The following is a 16,192-nucleotide window of genomic DNA, read 5'->3' as shown; positions in this document are numbered from 1 at the left end:
TGCCAGCATTCCCACTAATGTTAATCTTTTCATAATTAATGCATCTAGTATCTAGTAATCTAATTGTCATCTTAGCCATGTAATATTATTTAGTTTGCTAAACATTGCAGAGAGATTTTACCAGCATTCCCAAATGGTGCCACGTCAATAAATTAGTGATAAACAGCGGACGAATTGTGTTTATACAATTCTTGAGTGTCAATTTTCTAGAGTAGATCATTTTTTCACTTGAATAGCACCCGGACAATAAGAAAATACAGGTTATGGTGTTCAATCCGTGTATAGAAACATAATCTGTCAGTGATTGGTCGAGATAGTGTCAATGTAAGCGAAAGATATTTGTAGTGATCAAAGATTTTTTCCATGACAGTATTTTTTGTTCTTATTGGCATATAGTTTTTATAAAATAATAGTTTTTATAAAATATGTATTCATTTTATAGTAATGGAAAACGTAGTGTATGCCGCTATATATGTGTTTCTATGCATCAAACATTTTTCTCTGTTTTTATTTTTTCTGAACGTTTTATTAACTTGTAAGTATACGCTCAATAGGCAAATTTATGCAGATTATGATGTTCAATCTGTTTGAAGAAAATTAAAATGTGTAATGGTTGTATGAGATAGTGCCAATGTAATCACGTGACATTTGCTGTAACATTCAACGATTTGAGTGTTAATTGCATAGTTGTGAAAGATGTGAAATAGCAGTTAATCATTTTTATGCAAAACGAGAATGTTAACTACGAGCATCGAATAAGGTATGAGAACATGCTAACAAAGAAGGTGCTCTAATCTAAGGGCAAAGCAGAACCTTATCATTATTAATGTGGCAACGAAAATTTAGCGTTAGGGGTGTAAGGTTTTTCAAAAGTGGCGGTTCGAACCACATCGACGGGAAACCTCTTCACTTTCCCAAGAGCTTCCTGTGTTGGCGAGGTGTATATAGTATCGGTGAGGGTAAATGTTAAAATAAATTAATAAAATTACGTTTCATGTTTTCTAAACGTTAAATCGTGTAATAGATGAAATAGAGTCAGTTTAATGCAGCATACTCTTACTTACTTTTACATAATTTGCATTTCTAGGATTTTTAATGCAAGGCTTTTTAGAAAGATTTTTGTCTTCATCTGCATCCTACTCGGAGGTACATCGGACGGGGTTGTGGGTGAGGGTTTCCTTTAAATATATATTTGTTGGCAGACATTCTAGTCTGCCATTGAATATGTATTTGCAGGAATTTTTTATTTATCTTGCCAGTGTTTATAACCTTGTAGCTTTTATGTAGCTAAAAGGTTACCCTTAAGTCTGACCGGACATCGTCTTACGTTTTAATACAATATGATTTTAAACACCAGGATTAAAAATTGTGTTAAGTTGGTTCCTTTTCAGAGGGTGCCTAAGTTAGGATCGCTGTGGCAGCGTTGCTCAGGGATGACCTCATGGTATCTACTCGACGCTGGAAAAAAATATCGCAATAGTGGCACAATTTTCAATATTTGCTTCAGTATTAATAGATACGTAAACCTTATAATTCCATGTATTAGTTCTAATGGAGGTGTTTTCGAGCAATACGGCGATGCTAATGGGGTAAATCCATGAGTACTTGCAAGTGGTGCCCTTGAAGGGAAATTTGTTTCCACTTCAAAAATTTTCTTTGCCTAAGGGGGTTAAAATAAAATGAAAATATATTATCTTAAAATTCTCTCACTGCACTAAAACAAAAAAAATCCGAATTTAAATGTTTCCCTCAAAATCTTTTTCGGCACAGAAAACGGTTGTCTCGGGGCACGAAATCATAATTTTTATGGACTTTTTAGAATGAATAAACTAAGTTTAGCCAAACGGAATGAAAGTATCTTGTAAAAAATATATAATTTCGTAAACATAACTCAACTTGGTTTGTTGTGATAGGCGGCCGCCATTTTGAAACTTTGTTCTTCCAAAAACTTTTTAAGTTTTTTTACTATTAGAAACTGCATTGACATAGATTTTTAATTACATAATAGACACAGTTTTGTAATAATGAAGGTGGTGCAGGTGAAAATTTCGAGAATATGTTTAAACGTCGAAATTATCATCAGTGCACCACAAACTAATTGCCCTCAAATAGTTCAGAATGGCGAGAAGAAATATCAAAATTCATTTTTATATTTTGAAATGCGGTGTTACTTCTTTTTTAACTTTCATGAAAATTAAAAATGATGCTATGCCTCTTATTTGATGATTTCATGCCGCTAATCGATGTGATTGTGGTTACTTAGTTTTATCCTGTCGCATATTTGCTATTTATCTTTGTGTTTTAGTACTATTACTGCTAAGAGCCAATTAGTAAGTAAACAAGTTTTCTATGCACTTGGTGGTTTCTTGCTTTCTTTCCCCCTCTTCATCCTCTTGGCCGTAACGCCTGTCTGGATCATCATGTTTCTTGGAATTTTATAGTGTAAAATAGCACATGAGTTTTGCGGTAAGAACTTTCTGCGTACAGTGTTGCCACATCAATGCTAAATTTAGAATCATGTATGACGTATCATCATCATGATGGAATGGACGGATGAAACGTGTGGACCCACCTCAAGTTTCTGTCTAGAATGATTCCGGCAGCTACGTAATTTTCCGAGGACCCCGTGCCAATGTCCCTATCCTTGATTTGGGAACAATCGCATGAGTTCAGTGGCCTTGTTCTTTTATTTGATTCTGATGGTGTGTTCCGTAATTATAGTAGTGTAATCCCGTTAATTCCCTCGATTACGGAAGCACACTTGAGCTCCCTGCGCCTTTCCAAGAGCCTTTTCCAAATGGTCGCTATCATGCTTCAGCTGCGCGGTTGACCTTTCACTTTTGCGAAAAAACCCAAAGCATTTAATCGGAAGTAGTACATACGTGGCCTGGGTCATAAGCGTGTGGCATATTGCAGATTTTTCCGCTTTCCAGAACGTCATCCAGACATCGGCCAAGGGAGCGCGCGTGAAGGTGCAGATACGGCTTTAGTCTGACACTCTGTCGCCATGACCGGATGGACTCCCGTCTAACTTCCTCTGTGGTCATGTGAACTTTCGAATATTATCGTCGGATCAATTTTTGGTAAATCGGAGTCAAGACTATAGGAATATTTCCCCTTGAAATTTTCATCATCATCAATCTTTTTGAGTTGTTCGTGTTAATCACGAGTAAAATGTCTCATTTTGAAGAGGTCTTGTAAATTCTGCTCCCGCTCGTAACTTCATGTTGAATACTTTTCTCCGTATGTTCAATGTGACTGATTGTCGCTATTTCATTTCAATTTTTAAGTACGCCGCATAATTTCTCCGGCTTCTACCGGCAATGGATTGAGGGTGATGTCCTAAATTAAAGGTGCATAAAAAAATGCACGATTTTTCTCGTTCGTTTTAACTTCACAGATAGGTATTTACCCTACACCCACTGGCTGTGAAAGTATTGCTGCTATCGTTGGCCACGTGAAAGGCATCGTGGCTATTGGAGAACGTTTTCCGTTGTGGTGGAAAGATAGCGGTTCCGAGGAAGCCGTTTCACCTCTCATCACCAGCTAATTCCAGTATTGATTAAAGAAAAATTGGCTCCTTTCACTCCGCGAGTACCACCAACATCGCGTATTAATGGCTTCTGTACCATGCTTGGTCTGTTCGGTTGAGTTTCTTGGATTGTGGACCTTCACACTTACCGTAACCCACAAATTACGAGGTGCGTTCTCGATTTCCCTCGTTTTTTCTTATCAACTGCTCAACCGGGAAGATGAAACTTTGCACTGGGCACACCGACTATTCCGTGGTTTGACTTCGTCCTCACCAAGACGTTTGGTCTAATTTGAACGGATAAACTCCTACGAGCGCGCATTCTTCGAACCCTTAGCACCATACGCTTGCCCCTTGTCGATTGATGGTGAGTCTCGCGTTTCCAAATGTGCAAGTGAAGAAAACGGATTATCACGCTGTTCTCGCGCACTAAACGACGCCATGTGAAGTATTTAAAATGCCTCTCCCTCTAAGGACTGCCATACAAACCCTGTGCACTTCACGTTGCAGCCAAATTTGCCTTGTATCCTTCAAGACTGTCCGCGTGTGTTTTTATCTCACGCTCTCAGTTCCGAGAGCAAAATTGGGTGACCTTAGAAATTAAATTCACCTCGTAATTCAGGGCATTACTTGACTATAGATGTTCCGGTTTTAGAAATGCAGTAGATGGCCGGTGGAAGGTAGTTCTTGGTGAATGAAGTAAATTCGTTTCGCCGGACGACATATTAGCAGCACTCGTTTCATACATTAGAACGAGGCCACTCTAGATAAGAGTGAAAATTCCATGGCTTTCTTGCCTTTGCCCATGCGTCAGGCTACGCTTAATTGTTCTATTATGGAATTCAACTAATTTATAAATAATGGCGTTTCCTTAATCCCTCATTTGATTATGTTATGGCCCTTACAATATGCATGGTTATCCCGAAAAGTATTACGGCAGATGAATACAGAAATCAGAAAGAAAATCAATTATTCGTGCGTCAATCCGAGGATTGGTGGACTGCAACCATCTTATTTTCCTCCATTCTTTGGTAATTATCTAAAGGCTGACGCTCTTGTAGATACGAGTCAATTCACAAGTCATTTAAAAGTAATTTAGAACGCGGAAGAAAACAATACTGGGGGCATTTTCTTTGAAAATTTTCCGAAGTAAATTTTAATTTGAAGTCGGTCGATGCGAAAGCTGCAAATGGTAATTAACTGAAATGTAATGAAATAATTGACTTTGTAATTCCACACACTTTATAAAGTGTGTGGAATTACAAAGTCAATTATTTCATTACATTTCAATATGTTATGCAAATTCCACAAAGTTACGCCTGAGACAACAAATGTAATTAACTGAATTGTAGCATTAAGAATATGCCCATTATAGCTCTTCCTCCTTGGAGGCCTCTTTACTTGGTGGCCGTTGGTGTTTCAAGTGGATCTTCCCTCTCTATTTACCCTGCATAGTGATCGTGTAACGAATTCAGTGTGACACAGGCCATGTGGTTGTGCACAGTGAACATGGTATTCTCTTTTTCTTATGGTGTCCCGCTTGGCCTTTCCCCCTTCCACTCTTCCTTTTGGTTCCCCGCCTCGCATGTCGTCGGTCTTTTTCATCTTCAGCATCACCACCAGGTGCTAGAGTGCTAACCACCGAAGGGTCGTTCCCACGCTCTGCTTCATTGCATATGACCGTATCCTCTCTGAGCATTATATTTTCGTTGTCATCACAAGCGCCTCCCTAGTTACAGATACTCTGCGCTTGATGTATGGTGAACTGCCTCCATCGCGTATAATGCTCTCACCCAAGCAGGTGAAAGATTTCACTTGCTCTAATTCCTCTCCTCAAAGGGCCTGCAGATCCTTGTGCATACTGTACGCTTAACGCATGCTGCTTAATACTTTTAACTTTTAATTTGGAGTAAATACCATTTCCCTTCCTCTTCCAACTGCCAGTATACAGTAGATATTTTTTCCTGATCCTTTTTTAACAGTATTTTGCCGCCAGATTTCCCTCTACGTTTTCCTGAACCGACCAATGGATCTTCTTCCTTGTGCAGATTTATCGCCGGTTTTTTTTCACAATCCCACTCACTCCCTTGTCACTAATGTGGCTATCCATTATTTTCTTCTGTTTACTGTACAGTCTGATCTACATCCTTCAGTATGTAAACTGTCTCGAATTTCATTGCTTCTCCTTTATTCTCTTTGTGATTTTTTAATTAAATTAACTTAATTAAATACTAATCATGTGTTTAATCAATTCTATTTTTAACATGATATTTGTACACTCTACTGTTTCAGGCTTCACTTCGTGGAAGTATTTCATATCCGTACTTAGTACAAAGTCTTTTTAGTATGTTATTTGTTTTCATTTTGGAGTCTAAAATAAGTGCATGTAAGTCGGTTAGTAAAAATACATTGCAGCGGTTGAACTGCGATGTAATACGTATGAAAATGCAGAAAATCGATTTAGAGGTGATTTTAGGTAGCAATAAATGTGTTTCTTTCCCTTTGAGAGCTACAGGACGGCGTATCAATATTATTTTATTATAACATTTTCTGAACAGCTGCTGTCTTAAAATCGTCGCCAGTTTCACTGCTAGCATGTGTTGGGCCTCTTTTGCCTATCCACCCTCTCCTCATCCTTGGCCATAAATGGCGGCTGCTTGTTTCTCAAACGGACATTTTTTATTCTTTAAGCTCAGCCAAGCTCCCAGCCCTCGTTGCTTTTGGTTTTTTCTTCAAACCCTGACCTTTACTTCTCACACGTACTCCCGCGTTTAAGCTTCAGTACCGATCCTTACCCTTCTCTCCACTCGTCTAATAATCCATATCTTCTGATCAACCTCACGAGATGTTTTACTGTTGGAAGTAGGTATTTATTTTTTATAATGTACCATACAACGGTTTATGTTATCTAAATTTGCGAAATTGTCTTTATATGTAGTCTTCTAATGATGTTTTTTCCGTAAGGATGTTGAATTTCAATTTAAAAATTATGTAAGTGCCCGTGTGTACTTGAAGGAATTTGACAAGTGTATGAACTACACTTCCTTGAATCACAATTAATTGCAATCACTATAGATTGTACACTGAAAATATACTTTCAAGAGACAAAGCAACCTTGTAAGCAAATAACACCTTGAAAATATCCGATAGACAAAATGTAATGCTTGAAATTTATATCTGGAACAAACCAGATTTTAAGGATAAGGAATACATAGTGTAAAGAACTATTTGGGGAAACCATTAAACGCCAATTAAGAAAACGAGAGCCAATTGCGTGGTAAAATGAAAGATATAATCCCCGAACCATTGAATGTGAACTGGACAGTTCAAAATCTGCACGTCGAAATGAAAGAGGTCGTCCCGGAGGCGAAATAAACCGGAGGGACAATTCATGAACAATTCACGACATACTGTTGACGGTAAACCATAAGTGGAGCCTCCTGGCGGAGAAGTTAGTGTTAGTTGACAGTGAACAATCCCTGTATGTGACTCTCACTTGTCAGTAATTGGCGTAGTTCATCGGTTACAATAATGTTTGTCCGACTTTTCACTTCCCAACACCTAATCCAGGATCCGGGGTTAGTCAAAATATTATTTCGAAAGATACAAACCTGCTACAGTTGCAGGTATTTCTATGAGTTTAACTTTTCACGCTCGCTTAAGCGCTTCACTATGGATAGTTTTCTGGCACGAGGAGCTGACTTTTCACCTTAGCCCTGCATTATTTGATTGGGTAGTACTTTTCCTTTTCTTCCACGATTCGCGGCCGAATTTATTTCCAAATGTGGCGACAGTTGAACTCTTTTAAAATGCGGACGCACGGCCGTGCCCCTCGCAAGATTGGCAGTACCAATATTCTCCCCTTGATGCGACTTCCGCATCGCTCCCCAAGCATACTATAGATAGAAGGAATCTTAAAATCGCGAGAAACACGAAAAAATCCAAGTTGTACCGCGGCATGTGTTAGTGCGAGGTCATACAAGGAATCGCTGTGCCTATTTACTGGCGATATTCATGATGTGTTTGCATCACATCAATGCTGAAACTCAGAAAGTGTATGGCAGATGGTGTAAATACACGCCCTGTATGGATGTCTGTAGGAAGCCTGTCGAATGTCTTTTTTCACGGAAGGCTTAACTCGATGGAATACTAATTTATCATTACACAATTGGCCATTTTAGGGATAAGTTGAAGAAACTACGGTACATGAGCGCTGCATTAAAAATACATGAAGGATGTCAGCTACTTAATCCTCTGTTTCAGCCCTGAACCTTGTTCGTCTATGAATCCTGACTTGGTCTTTTTATCTGTGTCAAACTTTGCCCTCGGTTATTTGACCCATATAATGTTGAGATGGAAAACTAGCCGTGTTTTACAGGTATTCTGTACAGGATAGAGTACAGGTACATTTTAAAGTTAGCCCTGTATTTGCACGGGCTGCCAGTCTTGGACTTGAATTAGAAAATAACTAAATTTTCATGGCATGGTATGGTCAAATATTGGAGGGAAAAAAATGAAAGTAAGTAATTGTTCTTGTGTACCACCGTGAAGAAACCGCATTCTGATTGTTCAGCTTTATTCTAGTACCTTTAATTTCGATCACGAATAATTTTGCCTAAACATTTGTTTACTTAAGTAAAAACTATTAATAGCCTCTTTATTTTGTGACTTGAGAAATTCATTTAACTTGAGCATTAAACTCATCCGTCCTTTTTGGATGTAACATTAAGAATTTCGCAATGCATTCAAAAGATTCAGGCGAGATGTAGTGGAAGTTCGTCATTATGAGAAACAAAGTTACACTTTTCCACAGATTTATTGTAACGTACAACGCGTTTCAGTTCATCGAACCATCTTCAGGCAGAAGATGATTGGTGTGAGATTGGAGAAGATGATTGGATTGGTACAATATTTCTTGTACCTGAATAAGATTCGATGAATTGAAACGCGTTGTACGTTACGATAAATCTGTGGACAAGTGCAAATTTGTTTCTCGTAATTTCGCAATACAATAATCTGGACGATAGATTTCAGGTTACAAATATTCCCATGCTAAATTCTTTGAAAATCTAGAGTGTCACTCTGTGTATCATAGTGATGTACGTAGTACTTAGTTTATTTTTTAATCGTGTATATCTCCTGTTATCATATGCAATGGTTTATTTATATTGACATAGTTTTAATTCTAAACTCGCTGTAAATAAGTCAAGTGAGACATCCAGTAAGCTGCTCCGAGAGGAGCATAACGATTTTTACGTTTAGTATTCCTCAAATGGTTTTTTTTGAGACCTTCTCATTGATTTTTTGGAAGGCCGAGCGGGAGCAAGAAGCGCATCGGTGGCAGCTGTGTAGGAAGCCCTTAAAATACCTGGACTTAGGAATAAAAGATGCAAACAAAAGCGGAACAAAGGCTTTTTTTTAGGAGCTATTGTGAAGGTCATGGCTGGAAAGGAAAGCTTTGGAGCGACAAGCTTCGGTGAGGTCGTGCATAGGAAGATTGTGCATGTCTTTCTTTTATACCGGAGCCGTTTTGTCGTGGCTCTGACGGCCCACATTCTCGGGCTTCGGTCATTACCAAGGTTTTTGGGTACCCCTTTGGAAAGTAATGTGTTGTCTTCATTCCGTAATCATCTGTGAATCTCATAATATATCATCTGTCGCTTTCCGAACATCGTGGTCCGAGTTCTATGGCTGTTAATATTATGAAAAATATATAATGACAATAAAAAAAGTAAGCGTAAAAAACTTGAGATTATTTTTACTTCACTCAATATTAATAACTTTAGACATTTTTCTATCATTTCCTAAAATCTGGAGGAAGTCAACAGATTGCCGACAATTGAGGAAAGGTTAAAACTTTCGTTTTCATTCGATGATTGGAAGACATTAGGGTGTCCATTGCTTTACGTTAATTTGAAAAGGTAGATTGTGGTGGCTAAGTGCAATAACTGGTTTAGGGATATCATTAGTAGATTAATGGCTATTCATGTTTGGGCATTCACGTGATAGAATTACCAAATAAGAAGAATTTATTTTTATACCTGTGTGTGCTCAAATTAGAATTCACGACCATAAGAAAGCGTATTTTTACTTGAAAGCTTCGAAACTTGCACAGATTTTCAAAATGCGCATGCATCCACAACTTAATGACTTGTTTTTTCATCGCTGATGTATTAAGTAAGGCTGGCCATCATACTCCCAAGCTGCAAATTACTTTTATCTACGGGTTCCTGAAATTAAACATCAACATTAATAGCTGTAAATTACAACATTGTCTACATAAGAATCAATTAATATGCAGAATTAATTTTATCCATCTATCTCGGTTATATTTTAGTAATTATTACTTTAAAACGATACAACCCCGTATTTGTGTCGTCGCCGGGGAGCGTTCGTTTGAGAAGATTTGTGTGTGTGTGTATGTGTGTATATATATATATATATGTATATATACATATATATATATATATATATATATATATATATATATATATATATATGTATATATATATATGTATATATATATATATATATATATATATATATATATATATATATATATATATATATATATATGTGGGTCGTGGTAGTCCAGGGGGTAGAGCGCTGGACTGCCGACCGGAGGGTCCCGGGAATCTCTGCGTTTAACGCATATTTTATGTTTTTAGTAAACCGCATAACCTTGGTTTTATTTGTATTCATTCTTATTCCATACATATTGAACTGACGACTGGATCCAATCCGTTCAGAATAGTTTGCAGCCCCTTGGCTGGCTAACGAAGTAAAGCTGGACAAAGCAAACGTAACCTAACGTAAACGTATCTTTTAAATTGTATAGTAAACTGACTTTCATATCTATCTTGCGTTCTCCCCATGCCTCTTGAACCAATTTCTCCTCAAATACGTTGAAAAGCACAGGTGCAGTGGGCCCCCTATCTAACCTCTCTACCTAACACTTCCCATTCTGATCCTCCACCAAATGAGCAGTCTTAAGAAATGTAAAGCGGTTGTGAGTCGTCAATCCCTCTACTCTGCTCCTATTTTCTGCACTACATGCATACATTAAATGTACCAATTTACCTAGGGAACGCCTTCTCGAAATCTGCGAAACAACCAATTAAAATCCTAATTAAATTCTATGCTCCCCGATCGTAATAACTTCATTACGGCAACGGCATCACTCATGCCTCTTCCTTCCTGAACCAAAACTGATCATCAAGTAATTATTTGCCCTGCTCTCCATCCTCTAATTGTTGATCCTGAGAACTACTTTATCTGGGTGCGAAATCAAACTTATGTTCCTATATTCCTATCTTAAGGCTGCAGTTCCCTCCCTTAGGATGGGAAGTAACCTTAGAAGATATAACCTTACGGAGGATAAACCGAAAAAGGCAGAAAAGGATGGAGGATAAACTGAAAGGTAATGATATGTTTAAGGCCACGATAGAAAGGAGAACTTTGGGAAAGTTGGTTATGGGAGAGAAAAATTTGGGCATTTTAGACGGCATGAGAGCGGGCAGAATTAACAAGGAAATGAAGAAAGGAAAGGAAGTTCCAAAAGTGATCTGTAATAAATAATCGCTATAGATCATGAAACGTTTGGTTGGTGATGGTAGAGTTCACCCAATACTAAACCACCCTTGGGTTAGGACAACTTGGGTTGAGCTGAGGGCACCCAGAGAGGCATGGCCGGGAATCAAACCTGGTTCCTCTCCGATTAGTAGCCCAACGCGCTAACCCTTGATCACTACTTTCCCTCTGTGTATGTGTGTACATATATTATATATATATGCATATATATATATATATATATATATATATACATACATATATTTACATAAAGAAGTCGCGATAGTCCAGGGGTAGAGCGTTGGACTATTGACCGGTGGATCTTGGTTCGATTCCTGGGTAAACCTCTCTGGGCACCTGCCGCTCCACCCAAGCTATGTGATTTTCGGCTACCAGATATTCCTGGGAAATCATAGCCGGAACAGGGGAAGAAACTGGCCCCCTACCCCGATGTGTGAATTTCACACGCCGCATAGGGTTTAGTACTGGGTGACCTCTACCATCACCTACTAAACCGACCCTGGGGTTGATTACTGTGTTTGTGGTATATATGGTTATGTGTGTGTGTGTGTGTGTATATATATATATATATATATATATATATATATATATATATATATATATATATATATATATATATATAAACACACATATATAAATATACACATATACCTAGATATATTTGTAATGTATAACACTTAGCACTAGTGGACACAGACAAAAACAGAGTTCTGTCCCTCTCTTCCTTGATAAAGGTGGCAACGGAAGAAAAATAGTGAGTCTCTTTTTTGTGTGTTTCTGTGTTTTTGTCTGTGTCCACTAGTGCTAAGTGTTATACATTATTATTCACGTCCGTGAGACTTTCAAAAAGTGTTATAGATATATTTGTATATATATATATACATATACACACACATATATAGGATACATATAACATAAATACAGTAATCAACCCGAAGGGCGGTTTGGTAGGTGCTGGGAGAGTTCACCCAGTACTAATACCCTATGCGGCGCGTGAAATTCGCACATCGGGAAGGGGGGCAGTTTCTTCCCCTGTTCCGGCTATGATTTCCCAGGAATATCTGGTAGCCGAAAATTACATAGCTTGGGTGGAGCGGCAGGTACCCAGAGAGGTTTAACCAGGAATCGAACCAAGATCCTCCGGTCAATAGTCCAACGCTTTACCCCTGGACTATTGCGACTTCTTTATGTAAATATAATAAATAGAAATCTAAGTAGGAAGTGGCACATACTAGCCCATGTTAAAAGCGCCGCCTTTCAGGAATATTATGTAATATTCATTCGGAAAACCTATTATTTAATTATGGCCAGCAAGAAAATGTATTTCAGTGAAGCTATAACGAAAATTTCAGTTTCTGAAATAAAGACCCTGAGGTTTTAAGGCTTGTTAACATGCGAATGTTATATTTGAGCGAAGTGTAGGGCTTTGTTAAATATATGATGACTTTGATGAAACGAGTGCACCACTTCCGGTGAACCATAATTTAATGTCCCTATCAGTTGCCATGTTTTAATTTTGTGGATTTCCTTGACGCTGGACTGTTTGGAGAATTTTTTCATCGCCCGTGTGCGATAATTGTCCCAACAAAATGCCCAGGCCATTCCGACGGCTCGTGACTATCGGTCCCGCAGCAAACCTCGTCCCGATAAAACCCCCTAGAAATACTGGATTTTCTCGGGTCAACGTATGTTTTTTCGATGCGATTAGTTAGGTGATGCCTTTTAAAACGCCATTATAGGAGTCACTGGGCCACTTATAGGGATGAGCAAAAATGTGCAGTATTCGGTAGCATCGGCTAGTATTTTTATTTGACTATAGAATGAGTAATTGTTCGATAGCACCTTAGAAAATTCAAGAGATGGCTCTCGTAGTATCTGAAAAGGTTTTCGTTTAGTAATCCTCTTCTCTCACTAGCCTGCTGTGAAAATTTCAGCTATATCATCGGGTGGTTTCATTTTCATAGTCAATTGAAGCGACAAACTTTTATTCATTTAGAAAAATGAAAAAAATTAGTTTCGTGCATTGATCAAGCACTTCTATGTAAAAGGTTTAAAAACGAAAGAGATCAAAGCCAAATCGGATGAAGTTCATGGTTTATCTGCTCCTGTGTTTGCGACCGTTTACAAATTGGTTAATGGGGTCAAGCGTGGCCGTGCATCAACAATTTATGAGTATTGTTCTTCAAGGAGTAGTTCCTTTTTCCTTAAATCTATTTCCATGTGAATGAGTATTTGTTCGCCATGAATATGCGTATACAGGTATGCTTCTGTCTATGTTTGTCTATGCCTACGCATGTATACGTACATGAAATTAAAGTGGGCGAGGCTATATTTAACAATAAACATATCACTCTGGTTGAATGATTTGACTAGAAATTATGGTGGTACCTTGTGCATGTGTCTCGTATCCAATAATTGGTTACAAATTCACTTCAGAATGTGTTTCTGCGGTTGTGTCCCATGCATTGTGCGATCGTATAATAAGGAAAGACATCTTTGTCTCTGCAGGTGCAAAAGGACTGATGGCCGTCGAAGGGGCCGCGAAGAAGGATGCGGAGGGTGGTGGTGGTGGAGACAAGGCGGAGGGCGAGCCGAAGCGGGGGAAGGGGGACGATGCGGGGGAAGGCGAGCCCGGGGGGGAGTGTGGCCCGGCGGGGGCTGAGGACGGCGGTTCTTCGGAGACGGTGGTGGGCGAGGAGGAGAGCAGCAGCCGTGAGGGCATGAGGTCGGGCGCGGAGGACGAGGACGGCGAAGAGGATGATGGGGAGTCATCCGCCGGGCCCCCGTCCTCCGCCGCCCCCCGGGGTTCTTCTTCCTCCGCCGCCGAGGAGGACTCGCCCACTTCTTCAGCCGGCAGCGCCGCAGCCTCGTCCGCGGCAGCCCTGGTCGCCAAGCAGATGCCCAGGTAAGAGGAGCCCCAAGGCATAGCGCGAAGGATCGGGGACGCTGCACCGCGAACTCCTCTCTCGACCGTCCCTCAGTATTATTACTGTGGAACCTGCGTAAGGCGGAATCGTAGTGGTCTGCGTGAAATTTTAGGGATAAAAAGGTTTTCCTTTTCAGAAAGATCACTGCGATGGATGTGGACATTTTCTTGGTAAATTTAACGCAAGCAAATAAAACTAACTCGATTGAAATCAAATATATATCGTTTAAAATATAATGACCCAGAGAAAGGAGGAAGTGTTTTGGCGACCCAAGGAGGTGTTAAAAACGGTCAAAACAACTCCAGTCCCGAATAAGACCACCAGGAAAGTGTTCTCCGTCAGCTTCTTTCAGAAGGGGCCACAGGAGAAAAAGCGATCATCAAATTAAGATTCCGTTATTTCCAGCGTCGATATATTTCTTCCTTAGACAGATTCAGCCTTAGACGTGTTTCACTGGGCCACGGTTGCTCAGTGTCACACAGTAAATGCATTTTTCCGTGCTTCGACCGTTTTGTCACCCTCATTTTCAGCGAGTGAAGTCACTTTCCCCACATTGGTTTAAGTCAGTTACCGCCAACCAAATAGGAAACATCGGTTGCCATATTAGATGTCTAGGTCATCTGGAGTTGCAGATTCAGATGCGTACAAGCTGTTGCAGATTTCATGTTGTTTCGTTGGTAAAAAATAATTTTAACGGCCACAGTTGATGATTTGATGATTGCGCTGCCGCCCTATACCCAAAGCGAAAGCAATAACGCTCCAAAACAGGGGAAGCCCTATTTTACTTATTTCTTGATAAGTGGAAGGTATCGTCAAGCAGTGTTCTGCTCAGAGATTTTCCAAGGGATATCGAGAATGGTGTTCTTGTTTGGAAGAGGCGCCAGAGAAGCCAGTTTACTTCTCGTCTCAAGAATATCTCTGTTAAAAATATGTGGACAGCGGTTACTCGATCACTGCCTATTCCAGATATTTTAGGATGATATATATATTTATATATATATATGTATATATATTTGTTTATTTATTTATGTGGGTTGCGGTAGTCCAGGGGTAGAGTGTTGGACTTCTGTCCGGAGGGTCCGGGTTCAATCCCCGGGCAAGCCTCTCTGGGCAGCATCAGCTGAACCCAAGCTGCGTGGTTTTTCGGGTACCAGATCTTCCAGAAACCACCGGCACAGGGAAAGAAACTGCCCCCCTACCCTGATGTGTGAATTTCACTCGCTGTTCGGCATAGTACTGGGTGAAATAATCCATCTCGTACATCACCTACCAAACCTCCTGGTTGATTTCTGTGTTTATGATATATATATATATATGTATTTAGATTATATATATATATACACACACACGAGGGTCATCCGGAAAGTAGTACCCGTTCGTGCCGCATGAAGTGCTGACGACGCGAGTAGCCGCTGGACGAGGTCAGATAGCTTCAGTGGCTTGTCTGCCTTCTCTGAGCCAAGTTGCGTGACGCTAGCATTGCCTGTGTTGTTTCTGTGATTGTTTACAATGTTTAAAAAAATTGAGAACGCCGCCAGTTGTGAAGTGAGGGCAGTGATTAAATTCCTCAATGCAAGAAACGTTCGCCCATGTGATATTCATCGCCAATTAAAGGAGGTGTATGGAGACAATGTAATGGACGAGTCGTCTGTTCGGCGGTGGTGTCGCAACTTCAACATGGGGAGGGGGAACACACACGACGATGAGCGTTCGGGGAGACCGTCTGTCATTACAGACCAACTGGTGAGCTCAGTTGACGAATTCGTGAGGAACGATCGGCGCGTCACAATTGATGACATCTGTGAGCATTTTCCCAATGTTTCTCGAACAATTGTTCATGAAATTGTTAAACACCATCTGCATTATGCAAGAATTTGTGCAAGATGGGTCCCTCGCGTATCTCAATGAGCTGGCGGCGAAGGACTATGCAGCAGGAATACAGAAACTTGTCACACGTTATGACAAATGCCTTAATTTGCTTGGAGATTATGTTGAGAAGTAGTTTAAAGTATCCTCTTTCAAATAAAATTTTTTATGTTTGTTAATATTTACTTTTGTGTCTTTATTTCACGAACGGGTACTACTTTCCGGATGACCCTCGTATGTATATATATATATATATATATATATATATATATATATA

At 39.6% G+C, this 16,192-nt stretch overlaps 1 protein-coding gene across 1 annotated transcript in view; it reads left to right on the top strand.

Annotated features, from left to right (window-relative positions):
* Window positions 1-13,763: 13,763 nt before the first annotated feature.
* LOC139692636 (aryl hydrocarbon receptor nuclear translocator homolog) overlaps window positions 13,764-16,192 on the top strand; it is a 275,406-nt gene continuing 272,977 nt past the window's right edge. The window contains exon 1 of the mRNA XM_071590937.1: window positions 13,764-14,027. Coding sequence (XP_071447038.1) covers window positions 13,843-14,027 — 185 coding nt within the window. The 5' untranslated portion in view covers window positions 13,764-13,842. The remainder of the gene's footprint in view (window positions 14,028-16,192) is intronic.

The sequence above is a fragment of the Hetaerina americana genome, unplaced genomic scaffold, assembly GCF_022747635.1.
Source record: "Hetaerina americana unplaced genomic scaffold, ioHetAmer1.1.p SCAF_4, whole genome shotgun sequence".
NCBI classification, from domain to species: domain Eukaryota; kingdom Metazoa; phylum Arthropoda; class Insecta; order Odonata; family Calopterygidae; genus Hetaerina; species Hetaerina americana.
The sequence above is the reverse complement of the archived record's forward strand: the minus strand, read 5'-3'. Positions and strand labels throughout refer to the sequence as shown.